Source organism: Rhyacophila brunnea, unplaced genomic scaffold, assembly GCF_057557595.1.
Source record: "Rhyacophila brunnea isolate RB1 unplaced genomic scaffold, BYU_Rbru_1.0 scaffold_15, whole genome shotgun sequence".
Lineage (NCBI taxonomy): Eukaryota > Metazoa > Arthropoda > Insecta > Trichoptera > Rhyacophilidae > Rhyacophila > Rhyacophila brunnea.
In genome coordinates, this window is record NW_028232806.1 from 39,049,890 (window position 1) to 39,072,569 (window position 22,680).

Genomic DNA, 22,680 nt, shown 5'->3' on the forward strand with positions numbered 1-22,680 from the left:
CCCTTTCCGACATATACAGACCTGCGTAACTAATTGTAAAAACCTAAACATGTAAAGAAAGTGTAAAATATAAGCTAATACCAAGTTACACGAGACAGACGTGGTTTTATTTAATTCCACCCTCAAATATATCGTCCTTTTTTTTTGTGAATCCGGGGTTCGATGGACACCTGAGCTAGCCGCTGGAACCCCGGGGATCTCAATGGCGCCTTGGCAACGTGAAGCGTGAAGAATCGCATTAATTCTTCCGAACCCGCGAACGCTAAATAAAAGTTTGAGATCACATACTGTGTATTAAATGTTAACGAGATCCAGGAGCCGGAACAACCAAGAAATGGTTAACTAAAAAGTGGACTCCGACGTGACCCTTATCAAAGAAGAAGTGCTGTCTCCAACATCAAACCGGAAGAGCCCTCTGGTGTTCGAAGACAGTCCACATACGGAGCTGACCGCGCCTAGCGTCGTGCTGGAGACCGTAGCACCAGCGCGTCTCCAATACGACGAATAGCTGCACAAATCCCACCTATGGAGACCAGACACATCATCGACGGTATCCAGCGAGGAGGGCTCGTAGAGGCCACGGCCCACTCGCGACGAAAAACGGCGAGCAAAATGCCGATTTTCCTAGGGTATCACTAACATGTTGTGTACCCTATTCGACCACGGGATATTCGGTGAGGAGAGAAAAAGGAAACGGGAGGCCAGGGAGCCTCAAAAGAGGGCTGAGAAGGCGTGCAAGCTGAGAGGAATCAAAGAAGCTGTGCGGGCGCAGGCTCGACCACGAGGAGATGAAGCAGGACCAGTCGCCAACCCTCGAGTCAAGGGTGAACGCCGAGTTCCTGTTGGAAGTGAAATGTGTAGATTATACGAATAAAACATCCGGAAATTCTTCTAATTACGGATACAAAGTTAATTAAGGACCCACTTTCTGAGCCTTGTAAACTTAAGTTCATTAGTAAGAAAAATGTACATTCTAGTTTTAAAAATAACGCTTCGCAGAGTGACGCCAATTCTTTCCGTTCAAATAAAGTAAATATGAATGAATTCGAAAACATTAACATTGAAAATCGCAAACAATTTTATAAACGGGAAAGAGGATATTCTACAGTAGCGCGAAACCTGTTTCAAAGTTACGCCGTGTTAATAATTTGAATCCAAAGAGAAACGAAGAAAATAGTATACGACCGTCACTATTATTTCTTTACAAATTACCAATCGTAAATTTAACACAGCGAAAACGGAACGGGAATAATACGGCGTCACTCGACGAAGTGTATATTATACTTGATAAGTGAAATTTTAATAATACGTTAAAATTAGGTATAAGAGGATGAAAGTAGAGATTGTATGCTTGTGATAAAAAAAAAAAAAAAAAAAATGAGTCAATAAGCCGTAAATTTCTCAACGGGGTTTCAATAATGAAAAAAAAATAATAATAATAAAACGTGAGAGGCACCGCAAATCGGCGCGGCGCGCCTTTGGAATAGGATGTCGGGCGCGTACAATTTTTTTTAAATAAAATGGGTTTCACTAAAAATAAAGTTAATTACACAGTTTTAAGTGTACTGATTCAGAAATAAATATAATGAGAGGGTGGAATATTTCAATTTTTAATATCAATGTGATTTATACAGTCAATACAATGTTGCAAAATAATTATGGGTATTAGGGTAAAATATTAAAAGTGATAGTAAGTACCATAAGTACAATGGGAAGATTTTATATAAAATTAGTAGCTATTTAATGTATGGGGTAGGAGTAATTAATAAAGTAAATTCGAATAAATTTAAAGTACAGGAAGTCTAATGAACGAATAAATTACTAAAGAAAGAAAAAGAATAAATACAGATGAAGACAATTTGGAAGCACAAAGGGAGCCACCTCTCGAAGTAAGCGCATCCAAAGGCAGCGTAGCCGAAAATTCATGATACCAAAGCTTGATGGTGTGGAGAGTGCGCACTCTCCTTTCTCGCGCAGGTTCATGGAGAGACTAGGGACGTGACGCCTGAAAGATATCGTGAAACAACAAGAGGTACTTCCGAAGTGTAACCATCTACAAAGAAAAGAAAGGGAAAAAGATACTTATTGTGAAAATCCATCCTAGTACCTGTGAGAAAGCCGTGCCGCCGTCAACGAGCCTGGCCGTTGTACCGCTATACGATGCCTTGCCCGCAGTAATAGGAACAGATGGAGACACAGTACCTGTCCATCTATGAGGTGATACTCCAGAGACCAGCAGATCAGTGGAAAACTTTCCACAGAAAGATATCCGCTGCTCGGAACGAGCCTGGCTCAATAGTAACGCCACTACCACGCCCTGGTTGCAAAGGCAGACGACGCCAAACGAGGTACGCTCCTATTGCACCAGAAGAAGAAAAACATAACACGAAATAATAATTCCGAACGAGGGCCAAACGTCTACAAATGTAGCCTCTCGGAATACAAAAAAACTGGACAGAGTCGAAGACTATAGCTCCACGACCCCTCCACTGACTAGTATAAAAGAACGAGAAGAATAACAAAAACATTACGAAAACAAAATAAACGCACGACATTACAGGAGAAAAATAAAATAATAATAAATTATGACAAATGATAATAAGAAAGGAAAATAAATCAAACTCTGACTTATTCAGGAGCATGGCTTTGAGCAGGAAAATAGTAATTAAAATAAATATAGAAACAATACGTAAAGTTAGTTGTTTTTTTTTTTTTTTTGTTAGAATAGTTAGATTGTAGTTGAATTTTTTTATAAACGGTTATCATGCTATGTACTTAACGGATGAACAAGGAATTGGATGGGTGGCCGATGAGATCAGGGCGTACCTTTCGACTTTAATCCAGATAGGGCGAATTGATACACCCCTGTTACAGTCGGGCTTCTCCCGGTGTAAAATAATCATTTAGTAGCTATAAGTCGAAACGTAACCCTGACCTCTAGAAACGGCTTCATAAAACATCTAATCTGATTCCTTGCTCAACCATGTAAGTATTTTTTAATCATAAGTAAAGGCCTTCGTCCGGTGTGTGAAAATCGCATATTGGGCGGAGGTGTATTTAAGATATATTTAATTTAATTTAAAAGGTATAAATGATGATGGATGAAAGCGATAATTTTAAGACTAAATATAAGTATTCAAATAATAAATTTTGCCGCACTTGCCGGCTACGTCGAAATATCTGCGCGCCTGCGCCGAGGTGGTCCTCGTGATTCGTCAAATCCAAAATCATGCGATAAAATTTGGCCAATCACGAGAGTCTTTTTTTGTGGAATGGCGTGGGTACGCGAAGTTTTAAAAAGAAAAAAAGAGAGTAAGCGTCCCCTTTCCGACATATACGGACCTGCGTAACTAATTGTAAAAACCTAAACATGTAAAGAAAGTGTAAAATATAAGCTAATACCAAGTTACACGAGACAGACGTGGTTTTATTTAATTCCACCCTCAAATATATCGTCCTTTTTTTTTGTGAATCCGGGGTTCGATGGACACCTGAGCTAGCCGCTGGAACCCCGGGGATCTCAACATAATAAAATTCACAAACATTCTGTGATGCTAGCAATAATTGCTATCCATTAGTAGATACATATTGTGTTAATTAAGTAATAATTAAATTCAATGAGAAAATTATAAATTCATAAAATTTGGCGTAGAAACAAGTGGGTACTGAGATACCCGGGGTTCCAGCGGCTAGCTCAGGTGTCCATCGAACCCCGGATTCACAAAAAAAAAAGATAAATAACGGTTGGAGTATAAATAAAACTCGGTCTTTCATGTTCGTGACGTGGTCTTATATTTTCTTATGATTTTTAGTTTCACAAATTTATCTGGGTTTTTACGATTATAGTCGCAGGTCCTATCCTATTGGAAAAGGGACGCTTACTAACTTTTTTTTCTCTTTTTAAATTCCTCAGACCCACGCCAACTAGTAAAAGGTACTAGTGATTGGCCAAATCAGATCGCATGATCTTTGATTCGGCGAATCACGAGCCTGACCCTGGCGCCGGCGCGCGAGGATTTCACGCACAATGCGCGGCAAAATTTATTATATTTGAATACTTATATTTAGTCTTAAAATTATCTCTTTCATCCATCATCATTTATACTTTTTAAATCAAATTAAATTTATCTTAATTACACCTCCGCCCAGTATATGATTTTCACACACCGGACGAAGGCCTTTACTTATGAATAAAAAAATACTTACGTGGTTGAGCAAGGAAACAGATTAGATGTTTTACGAAGCCGTTTCTAGAGGTCAGGGTTACGTTTCGACTTGATAGCTACTAAATGATTATTTTACACCGGGAGAAGCCCGCCTGTAACAGGGGTGTATCAGTACCTGCACGTACGTGGCGTCTTAACTGGTTTAATAATCGGAATTATTATTTTCTGATATTGTTACGATTGCGTATAGCAGCAAAACATGCTTATTTGTTACCCGTGAGCATCCGGCAATTCCTCCTGTGACATTTATGACATGTGCAGGTACATACACGTTACTAACATACTGATTTTGTACGCATGTCAATTGATTATGATTGATAAAAATATCAATCCCGAAAGTTTCGGGATTATGCTTACTAACCCTGGGATTCATATTCGGATCATACCACATCACCATACTCAATCGACCCGACTTGGACTATGGTTTTTGACGATGGCAAAATACTAATATTCTTGAAAATCACCGTAACCATCGTGATCATTGTCATAATAGTTATCATTATCTGAACTGTCAGAATCAGGACTGTCAGAATCAGGACTGTCATAATCATAACTGTTGTCAAATCGACACGTTTTAGTCGGTCCCTTATAGTAGACCACATATTTGGGATAGAATTCATCATCGCTATATTTGACGACGACGTTGCTATCGAAGCTTATGGTGGTGTCCACGTCGGAAGGCGGAAAGCCTCTCGAGTATACTGTCTTCTTCTTCACCAGTACGTCGGCGATAATCATCGCCTTCTCTGTGTTGAATCCATTGCTGTACCTATTGGCATATTTAGCAGTCGTTGCGAAACTCACACCTGCAAGGAGAATACCTACATTTAGAGTTATTTATTATAATGTACGGGGTAATAGTAAATTGACATTAAAATGCAATTGATAATGACTTACACATCCTTACATAGAAAAGTTCTATTTTAAAGGAATCTTATTTTTCAACACTCACTTTTCAGCCCTCTTTCAAGAACAACATGCGAATTTGCCAGACCCAGGATTCGAACCTGGGACCCACAATATTATAAGCTTGCTGCTCCAACAGATGTGACATAAAACTTCAGATGTCACGGTTAGCTGCCAGCGAACGTTGCTTTTGGTTAAAAAAAAGGTGCTTGTTATTCTCTAAATCGGTTCCGGGCAAAGTTCTGCGGTGGACCGCCAAGAAATTTTGTTGAGTACACCAATTTCAGTGTTGAGAAAATAATGATGACCGGCACCCCGTTACGCTAGATGTTTCACATATAAAATAATACATTTACTTTATCAATGGAGGAAAATGAAATTCTTCTTAAAAATAATAATTACAAAATACTTTTAAAGTCTAATGAACAAAGAAAAGTATTCAAATTTAAAAAAAGTTGGATTCAATTTACAAAATTTACAGTAGAACGTCCATTATCCGGATCTCCATTATCCAGATTGTACCTATAAACCAAATAATTTCAACGGTCTTGTGAATTTCCTGTGTAACACCAAAGAAAATGACACATCCTGTTGTGTTATCATTGAAAGACAAGTTGGATATGATGAATGGCTCTAAAAACATACAAGTCATATTGGCACCTCATTACTTGATTTTGTAGTGAAAATATTATACGGTTTACTAATCATCTAACGTGCTCAGAGAGTAAAGTTATAAAAAAGTCACAAAATGAAAAGGTCAAAAAGTGTTCCATGTGTTTAATTCCCAGCAAATCTTTAACGACACAATGTTAAAATACTACAGCAGGGTACAAAATCAAATCAGTCAAAAATGTGTGACTATTCTTTACTGGTTTTGTGCCAATTCAACAGGGAAATAATACAGACTACAACCGTTGCTAATAGGTAAATCGAAGAATCACAAGAATGTTAAACCCGGATTGATGAAATGTTTACGGTAAAATTTCTTCCACCAAATATCTGTAATACGATCGATGGATCCGGGTATAATAGAAACATTTAAACGCTTCTATATTGAAAACAGATCAAACGACAACTCGGTTGTATTAAGGAGAAATAACGATTAACGCTGTTAATTGCTATATGCGCCTTCCGGTGTCGACCTCTGGACAATGACCTCGTGTCGGCTGTAACCGACAGCATAGGCAAATGACCAGTGCCATAAAAGTGGGCTCCTGGCTAATAACGCTTATTTGACATTCGACATTTGCATTCTGACGGTGGCTCGGACCAACCGTAAAAATATTTTGAAATATACCGGAGTCCCTCCGCAGTCTTTTGTGCATATACCGTGTTATAATTAATTAGCCACGCCTTTCAAGGTTGCAGTGGGAGCATTGCAGAACTAATTTTCCAAAATCCTGGTAGTGGATGGCGAAGACTGGAGTGTGCAGGATTCCTAGTTTGACTACTCACATTTTAACTTCGCTCAAGTCTTTCTACATGAGAAAAACATCATTCATGGAAATCTGAATCAATAGACAGGGAATACTGGCCAACAACCGTTTCTTCTACTGCAAAAATTACACAAAGTAGGTACGCCAAATACTGACAATGTTTGATAATTGTCAATCATTGACACTAATCTACCAAAAACGGTAATTACTATAATTTACGATGTGCTAAGAAAATCATGGATACACAAAAACAATGCACTGACACACCGTGGAGTTTGACAAATAAATTATACCAAATAATGAGAAAAATTTATTTTACTGTGAATTCATATTATTATTATGAGTGTGCATAAAATTATCTTTAAGCAAAAATTGCATGTCAAATTTGGTTACATGTAAGTTGTACGTATGCAGTTCATAGTGGAACTGGTATAGAAATGGTATAGAGTTCATAATGCAAATAGTACTGTTCCAATTAGATTAACCCTAACCTAACCTAGTAAAGACATCTCCACATGTTGTAGCATATGTACAAATGTATTCCACGGTGAAATATTCAACGAAGAACTCGTCATTTGATTAAATGTTACACGAACTCATGTTTCACGTACTGCGGCGCACGAATAAGTGTCCTGCGGTGAACTGTTTACGTACAATTTTCCGGATACAGTTAAATATACATTGTATGGTTTACATGTATCTTAAGACACCAATGTGATAAGTGCGGTTGGTAACATTCGACTACTAATATCATGCCAGGTTGGGGTAGCGTTAAAGTAACCTCCCCTCTGTACACCACTTAGGAGCGAAAATGGTACCTAACATATCTTTTTTAGAAACCATCAAAATTAGGTGAACAATAAGATCACTCTAGATTCTTGGTCTATCTACTTCTTAACTACTTCGTACTTACCTACGCCATACTTAGCACGCACGACCCGCCGCCAATCCAGATTGTTCTTCATTATCGATGGTATATTGGAGATCTCCGTGTCATGGAACAGTTCAAGGATCGTCGGATTATGATACTGGGCTTTCTTCAGCAGAAATTTAGCGTACAGTTTAGCATTTTGAACTTCAAATATCTTCGAAACTGGATACGGTATCTTTGAGTCGATATGGACATAGTCAGAATGATGTTTGGTGAGTTCCACAAGATCAGATGGGGCGTTAACCCATGTCGAGTGACCGCTCGCTTTTACTACGTCTTTCCAAATCGGCATCTTCACTGAAAAATGTGCAAAGGTTTAATGAAATCATTTTTTTAAATTTGTAATGAAGACATTCATTTGACATTCGTTATTTAATGTAATATATTTTAGCCAAAAATAGATTGCTATCACGTCACGCGAGTGACAAACTCAAATCGTTGGAAAAGGTGTAGTGTGGTTTGCTTGGTGAGTATTCGAATGTATCAAAACCGTGCTGAAGTCACCTCACGTGTATGATGTCACACTAACCAGCCTCATGCCTGATAGAATGTTTTTTTATTTTCTGTCAATTTATACAACTTAAACTCACGTACCTTTGTTTTAGCGGTTTGCTATTAGTCTATATTGGATTTGTTATGTTTATAGATGAAATTTAAATTAAAAAGTCAGAGAACAAGATTAATGTACAATCATAGATCGCCTAATTATGAACATAATTATTATTATCTGCTAAGAAGCTTGGGAGGATATTGGAAGAGAGCTAGAAACAAGACTAGCGAAAACAGGCCTAGAGGCCCAATGACAGTAGTGTATTTAGTAATAGAAGTGAAACAATCACAAACATCCAGGCTTTGAGAAAATCACATAAATATATTGTGTCCTCACCGGGAGAAACCCAGAGCTCCCGAATGAAAGGCCAGCGTCTTACGCACTGCACCATGAGAGCCACCCGTTTACTTCGCATGGCCTGTTTGCACTTGTGTAAAATTTGTTGATAACTGTCAAATAATTTGATTGTATACATCAGGGGTATTCAACCTCTTTATACCTACCGCCCACTTTTGTATCTCTGTTAGTAGTAAAATTTTTTAACAGCCCACCGGTTCCACAGTAATGGTGTTTTATAAAGGAGAAAGTTTCGCTAAGTTTGGCAGAATAAATCTTTATAAAACAACTTAGAGCCAGGCCACACCGGGCGACTCTGGTCTAGAGACCAGTTGCGCGACTGGTCTCTTCGTGTGATTTACTCGGGCGACTTGCCGGCGACCAGAGAGGCAGCCAATAATAGTAATGAATATACACGCAAGTATGCAAAAAACACGTTCTCTCCGTGGCGTGCTTGCCGGCGACTAGTCTCCTAGTGTGGCAGCGCTCAATACATAGCTATATGTTTTCATACATCGCTACCGATCGCCCGACCAGAGAGACCGGGAGACCAGACCGAGCGCACAAACGAGATTTTACTGATCGCGCGACGTTATTGCTTGTGCGACTACTGGGCGACCAGGTGTGGCATGGTCCATATAACTGCATGCATCGGTCTGGTCTCGGCGACTGGTCTCGAGACCAGAGTCGCCCGGTGTGGCTCGGCTCTTACCGTAGTTAAATCTATCTTTTTATTTATACTTTGCATACATAGAAGCATGAAGTCTGATGATTTAATTAGGTAATTAAATTATTAATGTGATCCCTGAGGTTAATGCTGCGAAACTAAATACTGTATATCTAATTGTCATAGGGAATTATAAGAAAATATAATGAAAATATTTTTAAAACCCCTACCGCCCACCATGAAAGCTGGAACGCCCACTAGTGGGTGGTAGGGACCAGGTTGACTACCCCTGGTATATATGATTCCCCTCATTATGACGATTCCTGACTCGTGTCACGGCACATGTCAAAATGCGGAATAAAAAAATATTATTAAAAATAGATTGCGATATAATGAATTCACATTCGACCCTTGTCAGTCACAATGAATGAGGGTTACCTGTATTTAATTATTGTTCACTTCTTCAATAAATAATAATGATGTCTTTAATTTTGTTAGTATAAATAAGAGTAAGATTGTATATATTTTGGGTCACAATTAAATTATATGGAATAAGTATTACCTACTAGGGACATCATTTATTTTTAAGTTATAGTAGGTTGTTGAGATTGTGGTTTGGGTTTTTGGTCTCAAAAGACCTCCATTATACAACTGATATAGAGTACTATTGCTTTACCCAAAATAAAATGCATGTCTCGTCTAGTTAGGTATAATATATCATTATTTTTCATCATTTTAGCAAAAACGAGAAAATGGATAAATTGGCGCTTCTTTCAAATAGGTTGTGCATCACTGAATTATTGTAGATAAACAGAGTTATTGCTAAACGTCAACGGACAAACATAAAGATAGCGGGTATAAACAATGTCGCCATATTGCAATGCGCCAATTTACAAAATAATGCTTTGTTGCGGCTACAAGCTCACCCACTCAATGTTCTCTTAACTGCTGTTAAGGCTATACTTCAGCTGAGGCATGGTCTAAAAAGATCGTGACTACGCGACACGCAGATTGTGCAAACGACGCGTGCGGAACAAAACATAATCTGTCATAAAAATTCAACATGCGTCCATTTAATGTTATGTTTATTGTTATATTAGTAATAATAATAATATATTCAATGACATGTTTTCTTTTTCGACTACCTAAATGAGTAACGTTTTTATCATCTTTACACGATTTAAGAATATATTCCTCCGACGCCATCAAAGAACAAATTGACGTGCTCACAGCTCCCTATCACTCTCCGATTGGCAACGAGTGCGAAATTTCGTTCCACCTATTGTTGAAAATTATTTGCCGTTTCACTGACGTATACTCTTAATATAATAATATACCTACTAAAATTCCATAACGTATGACATCTGATTTTGGAAAGGAAATTTTAGATAGGTATCTCGGAAGACACAAAAAGGCACCAATAATTTAGACTGAAAGAGATAACAAGTAAATAAATAACAAAAGCTCATGATCTTTTAAGCGGAATTTCTTAAATCCGCGGCCAAATTCCTCAGTATTTTTTATTTTGTAAACAATGATTTTTTTATAAACATTTTCAACCAGACAACACAACGCGTGTTAGGTGACAAAGATGGCAAATGGCAACACTGCACTGTTGTGACGTCACGAGAACAGAAAATGACTTATTTTTTACATAATAATAACAGGTAAGTACCCAAACTACATTTTAAACACTACTATTTGCCATTACTATTTAATTTTCATGAAAATGTATTCAACTTTTCAGATTCATACAAAAATGATGGGTATGTTTTCTGGGGATTCCCTTCCATTTATTTGACGATGCGCCATTACAGCAATTTTATAGTCATCGGTCACTTCGAAAATTTAAAGAAGCGATTGAATACCATACAAATATTAGTAGGTATGTACGTACCGTTATCTTGAAGCACGTCCGTAGTAGTTTTAATGTAGGTATTATAAATATCCGTAGAATTAATGAAATCTCCGATGACATGCACACATGTGACTCACTCGTTAACATCCGGTACTACAATGCCACCCAGTGTTGCCAAGTCAAAATTTGAAATTTCAATAGAATGTGGGGAAAAGAATCAGTAGCTTTCTGTTTCTCAATTTTAGACGAGAAAAATTTCGCCGTGGGCTGCAGGTTACCAATTTTTCGTAGTTGGCTCGTTTTTTTTAGGAGAAAAATTTCTCCGCGGGCCATAAGTTACCAATTTTTCAAAGACGGCTCGTTTTTTTCCCGGATGGTACGAATTTTGTGGAACGAAGAAATATCAGTAGATTATATTCGTCTATTCAATTTATTCTAAACTATCCTAAACGCCAAATCATAAAATGTTCAGGAAAGCGAAATAGAGAAATTTTGCACCTATACTTAATTCGATATAGTTCTGTAATATCGAAATATTAAAAAAATCACTCTTTGTGTTACAAATTACAATAAATTTTGGGAAATTTTTTCCAATTTCAAATTTATGAAAAATTTAATACATTGGCAAATAATGTCACTTAGGATACTTAAGAAGTGACATGAAAATAATTGTTTTTTAAATTCAATATAATCCTATGCATTTAGGTTTATACAAAAATGTTAAAAATTTCATAGAGAATCGATTGATGCAAAAAACCTATTTCGAAAAATTGGCGTTTAGAATAGTTTAGAATTGAATAGACGAATTTCATAAAATATTCAGTATATTGCCAAAAATATCAGTAGATGTACTGAAATTTCAGTAGATATGGCAACACTGCTGCCAACAGTCGGCAGTCGTAGGGATGTCACTATTGACTATTAATATTTTACGTATATTACGATTTCAATATAAATACTTTTTTTCCCATATTACGATACCGATACTTTGTCTTTCGACATTATACTTGTTTTCATTTTCTTCTATGTCGATACTTATAAAGTGTTTTATTTATTTTTGATAATCTTTAAAGTTTATTCCAATGGGTACCTAATCAGTAGGTAATCACGTTTATGATGCTGAGCATCAATTTATTCTTAGGTCCCTTACGCACTGTCGACCCGATCTCTGGCAACCATGGGTCAGCAGCCAGTAAGTATGACAAGTGACGCCCCTAGACAAAACGCCGCCCCTGGACAGCACCAAAATATCGCTTCATTTTTTATACAGTATTTTTTTATCATCTTTGTCACCGAAGGGCAACGGAAGTAAACTAGACATCGCAAAGCCGACAAAAAAATACAGTCCTGTTAAACCTTTTAAGTTGATTTAATACATTTTGTTTCTAACCAGTGAGCTGATTTTTTTAATGGAAAGATATATTTGTTATCACTAAGTTTAGGTAGCTATTTCTGTATATCGCTCATGAGAAAACAACACCTCGTATGCCACAAAACACGAGATGAAGAAAACTCTATATTGTCACTATTAATGCATAAAAATTCTTCATTTTTTGTATTTCACTATTAAAATTAATAGTAGAAAATGTAAAATATGTGATAAATTTGATGGAATCATAGGGATTATATAAATGTTCATGTACAAATAGTGTCATGTGGCACACAAGGTACCTATTGTTTTCTTATGAGCGATATACCAAATGATTCTCCTCGATTTGCCGCCCTTCGAGTAACTGCCGTCCTCAAGCGATGTTCAATCTGCCTACCCCCACGGGACGTCACTGAATTTGACCGGTCGCCGCAACCGCTTGCGTAAATGCTGATTTCCTTTCTTATACCTCGTGGTTGCTGTTTATTTGGTTGCCGGAGACCAGTTGACAGTGCGTAAGAGAACTTACTTGAATGGCATCATTATTAAAAGTAGTACCAGCTCGTATTATAATGTTAGGCATGCTTTTGAAACCATGTTATTTTTGTTAAATCTACTTTAACTCTAAACTCTTAACTCTAACTAGAATTAACAAAAATAAATTTCTTTCAAAACCATTATAATGGAGATCTTGCTTAGTAGCAACCACACCTTGCGGAACACATTTTTATACTGTTTGTATGGGATGTCATCATACGCTACAGAGTTAATAATGATTACAATGATCAGGTAGCCGTCGCACGTACTCCGTTTATGACTTTACCGTGCCTATCATATATATCGTGATAGTAGTGTGGACATATACAATTCAGAATCAATAAATTTTAGAGTTCATTTGTTTCATCGACATGCTATGCTGTTGCCCAGAGGCCCCAAATTAACAGGGTTTGCAAGGTCTAGAAACTAAGTAAATTTTATTAGGGGGAATAAATCCAAATCATCATGAATCAGTATCGGCGGCCGATGTACTATTGTACCGCCTTAACGTATTATTTTCTATGTGTTCCATGGCCCCCGCATAATGAAGCGCCTCCCAGGCTAGGATCTTTGTCGGGTCCCTCTACCTATCACTAAGGTTAAAGGCAGTATGACCCTATTATAGTAGCGCTTTCCAAATGGTGTTCACTGTAAAATTATGGCCATTTAGTGTATTTTAATACTTAAATCCACTTGAATTATGGAGTTGTCCATTACCGACACACAATTTAAAACTGCATCGTATCAACACATAGTTTAAAATATTAACATTATTTAAGTAAAGTGGCGCCGCAGGCGACTTTTTGGTACTGTTAGGTTATACGGAATACAATTATTACATACATACAATTATTTGTTAGTTTGGGTTAGTTTAGGTTAGGTTAGGTTTGGTTAGGTTAACCTAACAAATAATCCAGTTTATCGGCTATTTTCAAAATGTGTTTTCCGCTGTATTCCGTATAACCGAACAGTACCGACTTTTTAACTGTTATAGCGATTTCCTATGTGTGTTTATCTCACTTATCTGGTCGACTCGCCACGCCGGGCCCTCCATGAGACTGGGCCCCCAGAATTGATGCCATGATGTGTACCGCTGACCTTCCGCGCAGGAAATGAGGGAGACAATCGTAACTGTGATTACGCCATTAGCCAACATGGAAACGACGTCGAAAATAATCGGCGATGCATTAAAAATAATGTAATACTAACTTATATTAACGTGGTCAAAAATTATTGCATATTAATAGTCAACATGATTGGTTGAATCTATAAAATTTAATTAACCAGGTCATAAAACTTCGTACATAATATTTTTCCATTCATAATATTGAATTTTAAAAGTAATAATACAATTCCAATGCATTGCCATCACTACTTCTTCGCGTCCGGTCATTGAACAGTGCTGCCAGTTTGCAATATAGGTATGTATTCCGCAAAAGCGTAACTTGCCATTATTCTCAAAATTACAGATATGTCATTATTTTTACCACATTTTTACACGGCTATGTATTCAGAATATCCGCATATTATACAGGACGTCGTAATTTTTTCCAATGAATTAGATGTAGAAAAAATGATGGAAAATATTTAACTAGCGTATACAATGGTCAATAATAAAAACATTAAGTATTGTTGGGAACCCGGTACGATTAGTAAGCTAATCAGATTCTTATAAAATGTACCAGAAGCAGTCTATTCCAGACCAAGATCAGTGATGTCCCGTGGGGGTTGGGGGCGGCAGTTACACGAAGGGCGGCTAATCGTGGAGAATCATTAGGTATATATAAAAATAGGTAGGTACCTAAACGTAGTGATAACTGAAATATCTTTCCATTAAAAAAATCAGCTGATTGGTTGGAAACAGAATGTATTAATTCATAAAAGCTTTAACAAGGCTGTAATTTTAATGTCGGTTTCGCGATGTCTAATCTACTTCCGTTGTCCTTGGACGTCACGTCCTTGATAACTAGCAATGACACGTGCAGATTTGCGAATTATATTTGAATTATATGTAAGTATGTACCTAGCTACCTAATTAATTTATCCAAATATTTTTGCCAGTTACTCATTTTAAAATGTAGGTATCTAAAACCGTGGACTCGCAATATTGTAAATTAGTATATAGTGGTATATATTTTGTTAGTAATGTATCCATTCAACACATTTATCAGATATTTAAGTCGTGAAAGGATGATAAAAAATACTGGAGATATAAAAAAAATGGGGCGGAATTTTGGCGCTGCCTAGGGACGGAATTTTGTCTAGGGATGTCACTGACCAAGATACACATGTCCATGGACAAAATGATCATTATAATATATTATCATCACCAGCCAGGGGTCGATCCACTGCCGGTTAAAGGCCTCCCCTAGCTCCCTCCACTCTTCTCAGTCCCTAGTGCTTTGTTACCATTTGTACCTACACCCACCCAAGTATATGAGATCGTCTATCCAGCAGGTTTTAGGGCGTCCCGTGGGTGTTTAGTACCCCTAGGGTACCACTGTAATAACGACAGTATTTATCCACTGGTTGTCCATTCACCGAGAGACATGCCCAGTCCATTTGCTTAGTGACTTTCTAACTTTCTTATCCAATGGTTCGTTTTGTGATCTTTACGCATTATGCCTTATAAACGCCATTCCATGTCATGTTGCACTACGCTACAATGGGAGGTCACTTTTGAAGATAGGTATCTACTATTCAGGTGCTCAAATCCACTACATGCCTGTTTGGCTCTGCGAGCAATCTCATCATACATACCACTGTCGATTGACATTAATATTTGTTGTATATATGTTACGCCGAATGTGCGAAATTGAGTATTACATGAAATGGGCAAAATTTTGCCTAAATAATGAAAAATGCAAGCCAGTTGCCTTATTCATGAATGAGACAAAATATCTGGCAAGTGCGTAAATTCGGCAGTAATTTTTCTGCCTAGTTCATGCATTGGACAAATTAGATAGTAGAGCTACGGTGGTATTTTTTGCAACTAAACTAAATGTGTCAAATGCGCATGCATTGGTCAAAATGTACATACATTATCTATGGTCAAAATAGATGATCGCGCTCCGGTGGTGTTTTTTGCAACTAATCAAACTAACCAAATGTGTCAAATGTCATTGATTATAATATAAAAATATACCAATCAATAACTACAATGACGTTCATATCCATTTACTATGCGCAAAAAAATCTAGAACTATAATATGATAACGGAAGAATTTTATTGAAAGGTATTTTCGCGATTTGATTCGTGCTTGGGTATCAATCGTGCAATGGTCGATTATATATTCGTGATAGTTTGTGGACACTTCTTGTTAGCTAACCTCAAAATGGACATTCAGTTGAATAATTTAATTCAGAATTACAAAACCTAATAATAATAATATTATATTATGTCCAATTATAACTAATAAAACCGTCCGTATTAAATTTACTTTTTCTTCTGTCATGTTGACAGTTCAAGAATTCCATACCCTGGCGAATTCATGTACTCAGCAGAAAATTTACCTAATTCATGAATAAGGCAACAGGCTTGACTATTACATGAATTAGCCAAAATTTTGCCCATTTCATGTAATAGTCAATTTCGCCGTAACATATTATATACCTATATAAAATGATAATTGTATAATGTGAATTTGTTCTCGGCTTTCTGCCGTGTCTAGAGTTTTTTTTTTATCAAATTTCATAGTAACTTTTGAGACAAAATCAACAAGTAGTTGAGTTAAATTATTAGCATCTACCTCTAAGGTAACCACGTCGGCTGTAGTCATTAGAGCAGCCGTATTTGTGTAAATTCAAAGGTGTGGATTATAAATTCAAACCCACAACTGGTAAAAAATAGGTAGGTACTTGATAGTGTAATGACAATGAGTAATACCCCAATGCATTGGCAAGAACGGCTAACAACTCGACTATTTCCCATAAAAGTCTGTTAATATTATAACCTCCACTTTATGGAGGCACATATGCTCTGATTAGGAAAGAACATTGATAATATTGGTTTATTTTATCTTACCTCTTTCTGGATGAACTCGGCATAGATCGATCTTGTAGTATCTCTACATCGTGATGTTTACTCAAATATGACAAATAGATGTAATCTGTTATTCCCATGACTTTACCAAGATTCCCCGACCATGTCCGATCCTAATAGGATCATATGGGCCTCCACAGAGTAGAGGTTTGGATGTCAGCCACTTGCTCAACCTATTAGGTCCATACCCTGACTCACACACAAATTGAAAAACAATATGTGTACCTACTTGCCAGACACAGGATTCGAACCTGGGACCCACGGCGTGATAGTCCTACGCTTAAGCCGCGCGGCCACCGTGGGTGTTACCAAGATTAGAGGTGTATTTTATGATCGAGATGGAAGTGACAGCCACAAATTTTCAACAATGTATCTTTCATAATATTTAGATCCACTAGGTTTTACAAGCCATTATTTGTTGCAAACAATTTCAGCATTATGTACCTTTCTATAATATCTTTCTCATCATCAGGGGCGCGACAACCCGGTGTGGCTCCTGGCCTACTCCAACAGCTCCCTCCACCTGTCCCAATCCAGTGTGGCCACTTTCCAATTCGGTACCCCCAGAATACAGCAGTCACTGGCAGCTCCATCCAACCAGCGAATCTTTGGCCTGCCTCTTCTTCTACGCCCTATTGGATTGCTGGACATCACTCTCTTTGCCGGTTCATAATATCTTTCTGGACGTTCAAATTTCTCCAGAGTAAAATCTTAGCTCTTTGCCTGAAGAAACCACTTAATTGGATTCAGACGTTTCCGTGACCTTTATGTATATCATACAAATTAAACCCAATAAATAGCAAAGAAAATTGTTTGATCTAGATTCTAGAAGAAAAGTATTGACAATTTTCTTCCAATAATTATATCAACCACTAACAATATTTTTTTGTCGATATCAGATTATATAGAATATTTTCTTTCCTTGTTGGAATTTTTGATTTAATTAATAAAATTAATGCATGCATATTTGTAATATTTTCGCCATTATTTCAGCTTTTTTCTTCACCATTTTACAACATTTTAATTAGCTCGTATTCTTATTTGTCCCGTGATTGTTTATCCAGTACAAATGTTGCAATCGATTTTTAACTAACTTCCTGACTAGTTAGACATTTGAAACTTTTAGAATATATCAGAACACGATGCTAATGCATTCTTTTAATACTTTTAGCCATTTTTAAGTAGAATTGAATTCATTTTCAGTTAATTCTGTTTTGTATAAAAAGTTATTTCGGAAGAAATCCGTAATCCAATCCACTATTATTGTTTTGCTAAGTTTCTAAACTGGTCCTAGTAACTAAATTATTAATATATACGTGCGTTACTATGGAAATCAAAATGACATTTCATTATTCTATATTTGTTTGTTTTTTATTTACTTCATATCAAGTACAAGTTTGAGCATAATAATTCAACAGAAAATTTAAAAACGTTTTATATAAAAAGTTCTTTTTATCTTGAAATTATTTTGTTTCAGATTTAGCATAATGTAATATAGATATATTATGAAGTAGAATTTTTTAAATATTCTTTGTAGATTATTTGCCAATAAATAATATAATATAATGTGGCGGTGACGAAAGGATGGAGGTTGGCTGTTAAGATCCATCATAAAATAGTGCACACTAAACTTTGTCAGACATAGTCATTGCAGAATTTGAAATTCAACTAAACAAACTTACATAATTATAAATCATACATAATTTTAGATATCTCATAAATCGAAGAATATTTTTATGGTTTGGTAAGGCAGGGTTTTGTTTAATTAAATTTTAAAAACTAACGAGCGCAAACTGCAATTTGTATTCTTGATTCAATCCTGATTCAACCTTTCTGACAATTTATGTTCAAATTCACAAAATATGACAAATAATATTGAATCCTGTCAATAATATCTTTTAATCGTTGCCCAATTATTATAATTTGACAAAACATACATAAATATAAAAAGTAGATTATTGTGTTGGCTCCAAAGCGAAAAAAATGGACCTCCATTGAGTGGAAATTATAGGTAGATATAAACATCCTTTTTATGGGAAATGTATATACCTCCGTTGAGGCATGGTCTAAAAAGATCGTGGCTAGGCGATGCGCGGATTGCGGGTCGCGGGTGAAAATGACGCATGCCAAACGAAATATAATTTGTCATATAAATCCAACATGCGTCTATTTAATGTTTTATTAGTAACAATAATAATATATTCATTGACATGTTTTTTTTTTTAAAGTAAACGAAAACGAAAAACGTTTTTAGTCATCTTTACACGATTTAAGAATTAATACCCCCGTCGCCATCACGAACCAAATTGACGTATTCACACCTAGACGTTCGCTCTCCGAATGCCAGCGAGTCCAAAATTTTGTCGCGCCTATAGTTGAAAATTATTTGCCGTTTCACTGATGTATCGTCACACGTGTAATCTGTAATTTTGATACCAAGAAATCAACCAAGATCCCAGGTTAACAAAGCCTACTTATATTATAGAATAACATTTCATATAATAATATGTCCTAATATTAAACCGATAAGTAGGATTTAACGTCATTTATATTATTATTTATTAGGTACTATTCTATAAAGTGCTAATTTAATAAATTAATAACCGACTATGAACTTAAGTATTACGTATACTTAAGTATACTTGGTGAGTATACACAGCGCCTGAAGATGCCGAAAGGTGAAACCCGGGTCGCAAAAAACGACTCAAATGGAATGGTACAAAACTTAAATCCATTAGAATTTAAAAACAAATTAGTTTGATGGCCGAGTGGTAAAATCTTTTGACAAATTCGAATTAAAGGTCTGGAAAAATTCACATGTGGTTTTGCAATGTGTGTTTGGACCCAGAGCATTGCTCTAATAGGTCGATCGAGTGGTAAACATCCATTTCTCATTTAAAAATATCCGTTACGAAACAGCTTCGTGAGGTGGCCTAGATTTAAACCGGATTACAGAGCTAAATGAAAAATGAAATAAAACTATGTCTGAAAAATAATACATTTTAATAGATTGTCAAATAAGGTGTACCTACACAGTACCTACCTACATACATTTATAAATTAGGCACCTATATAAAAAGATGTTGAAGAAAACCTTCTATAGAGGTGGAGCCTAAACATATTTACATAGGTATCTATAAAAATTATTAAACATAAAAGGACTCAAGGCTATTCCAACATAACATCACACACCTCCAAAATCACGTGTCCGGAAACTTGAATGTATGCAGTTCGCCGTATACTGTGAAATGTTGTATCGGAAATATATGGCCGTATATTAAAGACAGTCCAAGCTTTTTGGGTCGTATAGTACTGACATAAAATTCATGTCTAAATAAAACACGTTTCTTGAAGTTTTACATTTTACAGGAAGCCAGCAGCAAGCAAATTTTGAAAATAGCCGATGTTATATTGGATTATTTCTTAGGTTAGGTTAGGTTTGCATTCTTGAATAATTCATGAATTTTGCCAAAATCAGCTATGAAAATTAAATTAATGTTTATGAATCTAATACAATTGGAGACCGTATAGTATACAGTCATCTCTTTCTAGTAGAAAGCTTACGGTGAACTTTGCCACGGTGAAATGTTTTACATACAATTTACATGTAACCCCAAAATCAATATAAAAAAAAATGATATTAATTGTGAAGAGGAAGAAGTAAAGAATTGGCACAATGTGACAAACTCAAACGTGTCTTAGCGATTTTAACAGGGAACTGCAGAAGGCTCGATGCATGTAGCAGAAGAAGGGTTTCTTCAATATCTTTGATTACACACTATTTTTTCATTAAATGAAATTTTTCTTAATTATCACAAGTAAAATAATTATACAAAAAATACTGACATATTTTATATGAAAACTTAAAAAATGTGATTCTTTTTGTTCATACTAGCTATACTATTTTTAGTCAAAAGGTATAGATCTATAGGTATATATTATAATATATTTTCAGTAAATTAACTTAAGTATATCTATTCACACAATGCACCATGGATCTTCAAACGCCATGTAAATTCTTAAAACACAATAATTGTCTGTGACATCGTCTATGCATTAGTAACCATGGACTCTCCCAATATAGACCATCTCTACAAAATGATGAATATGACTGTTGTTCACGATGTGTTAAAAATAAATAAAATGCGACCTAACAGGTTGATGTCGGTACCTCGGATAAGTGTCAGCATCAGGTGGTATCAAGCGTTGTAATGAATCACATATTTAGGATAAAATTCATCATCACAATACTTGACGTAGACATTCTGATCGAAGCTTCTAGTAGTGTCGACGCAGCCTTTTGGAAATGGTCCGTTGTGGAAGTTCAAATTCCCCACCAGGACGTCAGCGATAATCATCACTCTGTTTACACAATGCCGATTGCTGAATCTGTAAGCGTAGCTAGCGGTTGTCGCGAAGCTGACTCCTGTAAAATAACATCAATACAGGATTTTCAGAACAGGAAACTAGTTACAAAAAGAATTTTCCCCATTGAATATAATGTGTTGGTCGATGAGATTTTATAAAATATTAGCTTGAAGACCCATCTTCGCATGAGGCCGTCTTGTTGATTAATACACTGTTGTGAGATATGTGAAAGGAATCCATAGATAATAAAATATATTTTGTTGGTTAACGACCCATGTGTGTAGGTCAAAATGGAGATTTTATGGTATTTTTAGAGCATAAGCCTGGACATTCCTTAAATGTTGTAGATAATCTATTTATATAATTTTGAAGCCTTATTATTTTTATATTTATATTAAACATTTGATGACCGCAGAAAGTATTTTTATTACATAAATTACAAGATAAAAAGAACTTTTTATACACGTTTTAAAATTTTCTGTTGGATCATATAAACTTAAATTCTACTTAAAGATAGCTAAAAGTATTAAAAAAATGCATTGGCATCGTGTTCTGATATATTCTAAAAGTTTCAAATGTCTAGCTAGTCGGGAAGTTAGTTAAAAATCGATTGCAAGATTTGTACCGGACAAAGAACCACCGGACAAATAAGAATACGACCTAAGAAAAATGTTGTAAAAATATGTAAACTATTTCACATAAATGTGGTGCGTAACATGGTTTCCATGGAAAGCATGCGCAAAACTTCCCACTGTTAAAACCAGAATCCCTCCTCTCTGTGGAAGCCCATATGCACTGCTTAGAAGCGAACATGATAAGTTCCTTCTTATTTTTATAAAAGAATGATTGGACCACTTGTCATATTTCAAACATTTTTTTTAGTCAGAGGAGTTTGACTTTTCTACTTATATTTATCCAAAATTAGTAACTATTAGGCTTAGGATTCTTAGGTATTTAAATATTTATTTGAGTGGCCCCACAACAAAATTTCAAAAATATCTATCTGTTTCAGACAATTTTGCCCTATTTGTTAGCACCTATTTTTAAATATTTTTGGATAATTACATATTTTTACATATTTTAGGTTTAAGCACATATTTTCACATAGACACAAAATTAATTAACACAATAACACTAGTAAACACAAATGAAAAGTTCAATAGCAAAAGAAATAATGAGAAACCGTTCCATAAAAAATGAATTGGCATTCATCACTTCAAATTATGGTCATCTGGTAAACACAATTGAAATGTTAGTTAGAATCATCTACAAAGTCAATAGTGGAGAAAATTAATATTTTAAACAATACTGCTGCTAAAGTAAGAAATGTTCCTGGACCAAATGGAATAACAATAAGTACAAAATTAAATAGTTTTTTAAGCTAGTCAAGTCAAGTTTATATGATTCAAAAGAAAATTTAAAAACGTTGTATATAAAAAGTTCTTTTTATCTTG

The 22,680-nt window shown here is 35.8% G+C and overlaps 1 protein-coding gene across 2 annotated transcripts; it reads right to left on the reverse strand.

Moving 5' to 3' along the window:
- Window positions 1-1,527: 1,527 nt before the first annotated feature.
- On the reverse strand, window positions 1,528-11,073 carry LOC147075311 (zinc finger CCCH-type antiviral protein 1-like). 2 transcript variants are annotated; one of them, XM_085942955.1, is made up of 4 exons: window positions 10,950-11,073; window positions 7,482-7,796; window positions 4,276-5,032; window positions 1,528-2,930 (listed from the first exon to the last, which is right to left on the reverse strand). In XM_085942955.1, exons 2-3 carry the CDS (start codon window positions 7,789-7,791, stop codon window positions 4,671-4,673), a joined length of 672 nt encoding a protein of 223 aa, XP_085799081.1. In that variant the 5' UTR covers window positions 7,792-7,796; window positions 10,950-11,073; the 3' UTR covers window positions 1,528-2,930; window positions 4,276-4,670. The 2 variants fall into 2 exon arrangements, with proteins under 2 accessions (XP_085799081.1, XP_085799080.1); XM_085942954.1 differs by lacking the exon at window positions 1,528-2,930 and having other exon boundaries at window positions 4,313-5,032; window positions 7,482-7,791; window positions 10,950-11,054.
- Between the last annotated feature and the right edge of the window lie 11,607 nt (window positions 11,074-22,680).

Excerpts from the sequence above, each read along its gene's own strand:
- LOC147075311 (XM_085942954.1), bottom strand. The coding sequence starts at position 11,030 with ATGTCATCGGAGATTTCATTAATTCTACGGATATTTATAATACCTACA. Across the intron at positions 7,792-10,949 it reads GGACGTGCTTCAAGATAACG|ATGCCGATTTGGAAAGACGT; the intron begins GTACGTACATAC and ends TTTTCAGTGAAG. Across the intron at positions 5,033-7,481 it reads GCGTGCTAAGTATGGCGTAG|GTGTGAGTTTCGCAACGACT; the intron begins GTAAGTACGAAG and ends TTCTCCTTGCAG.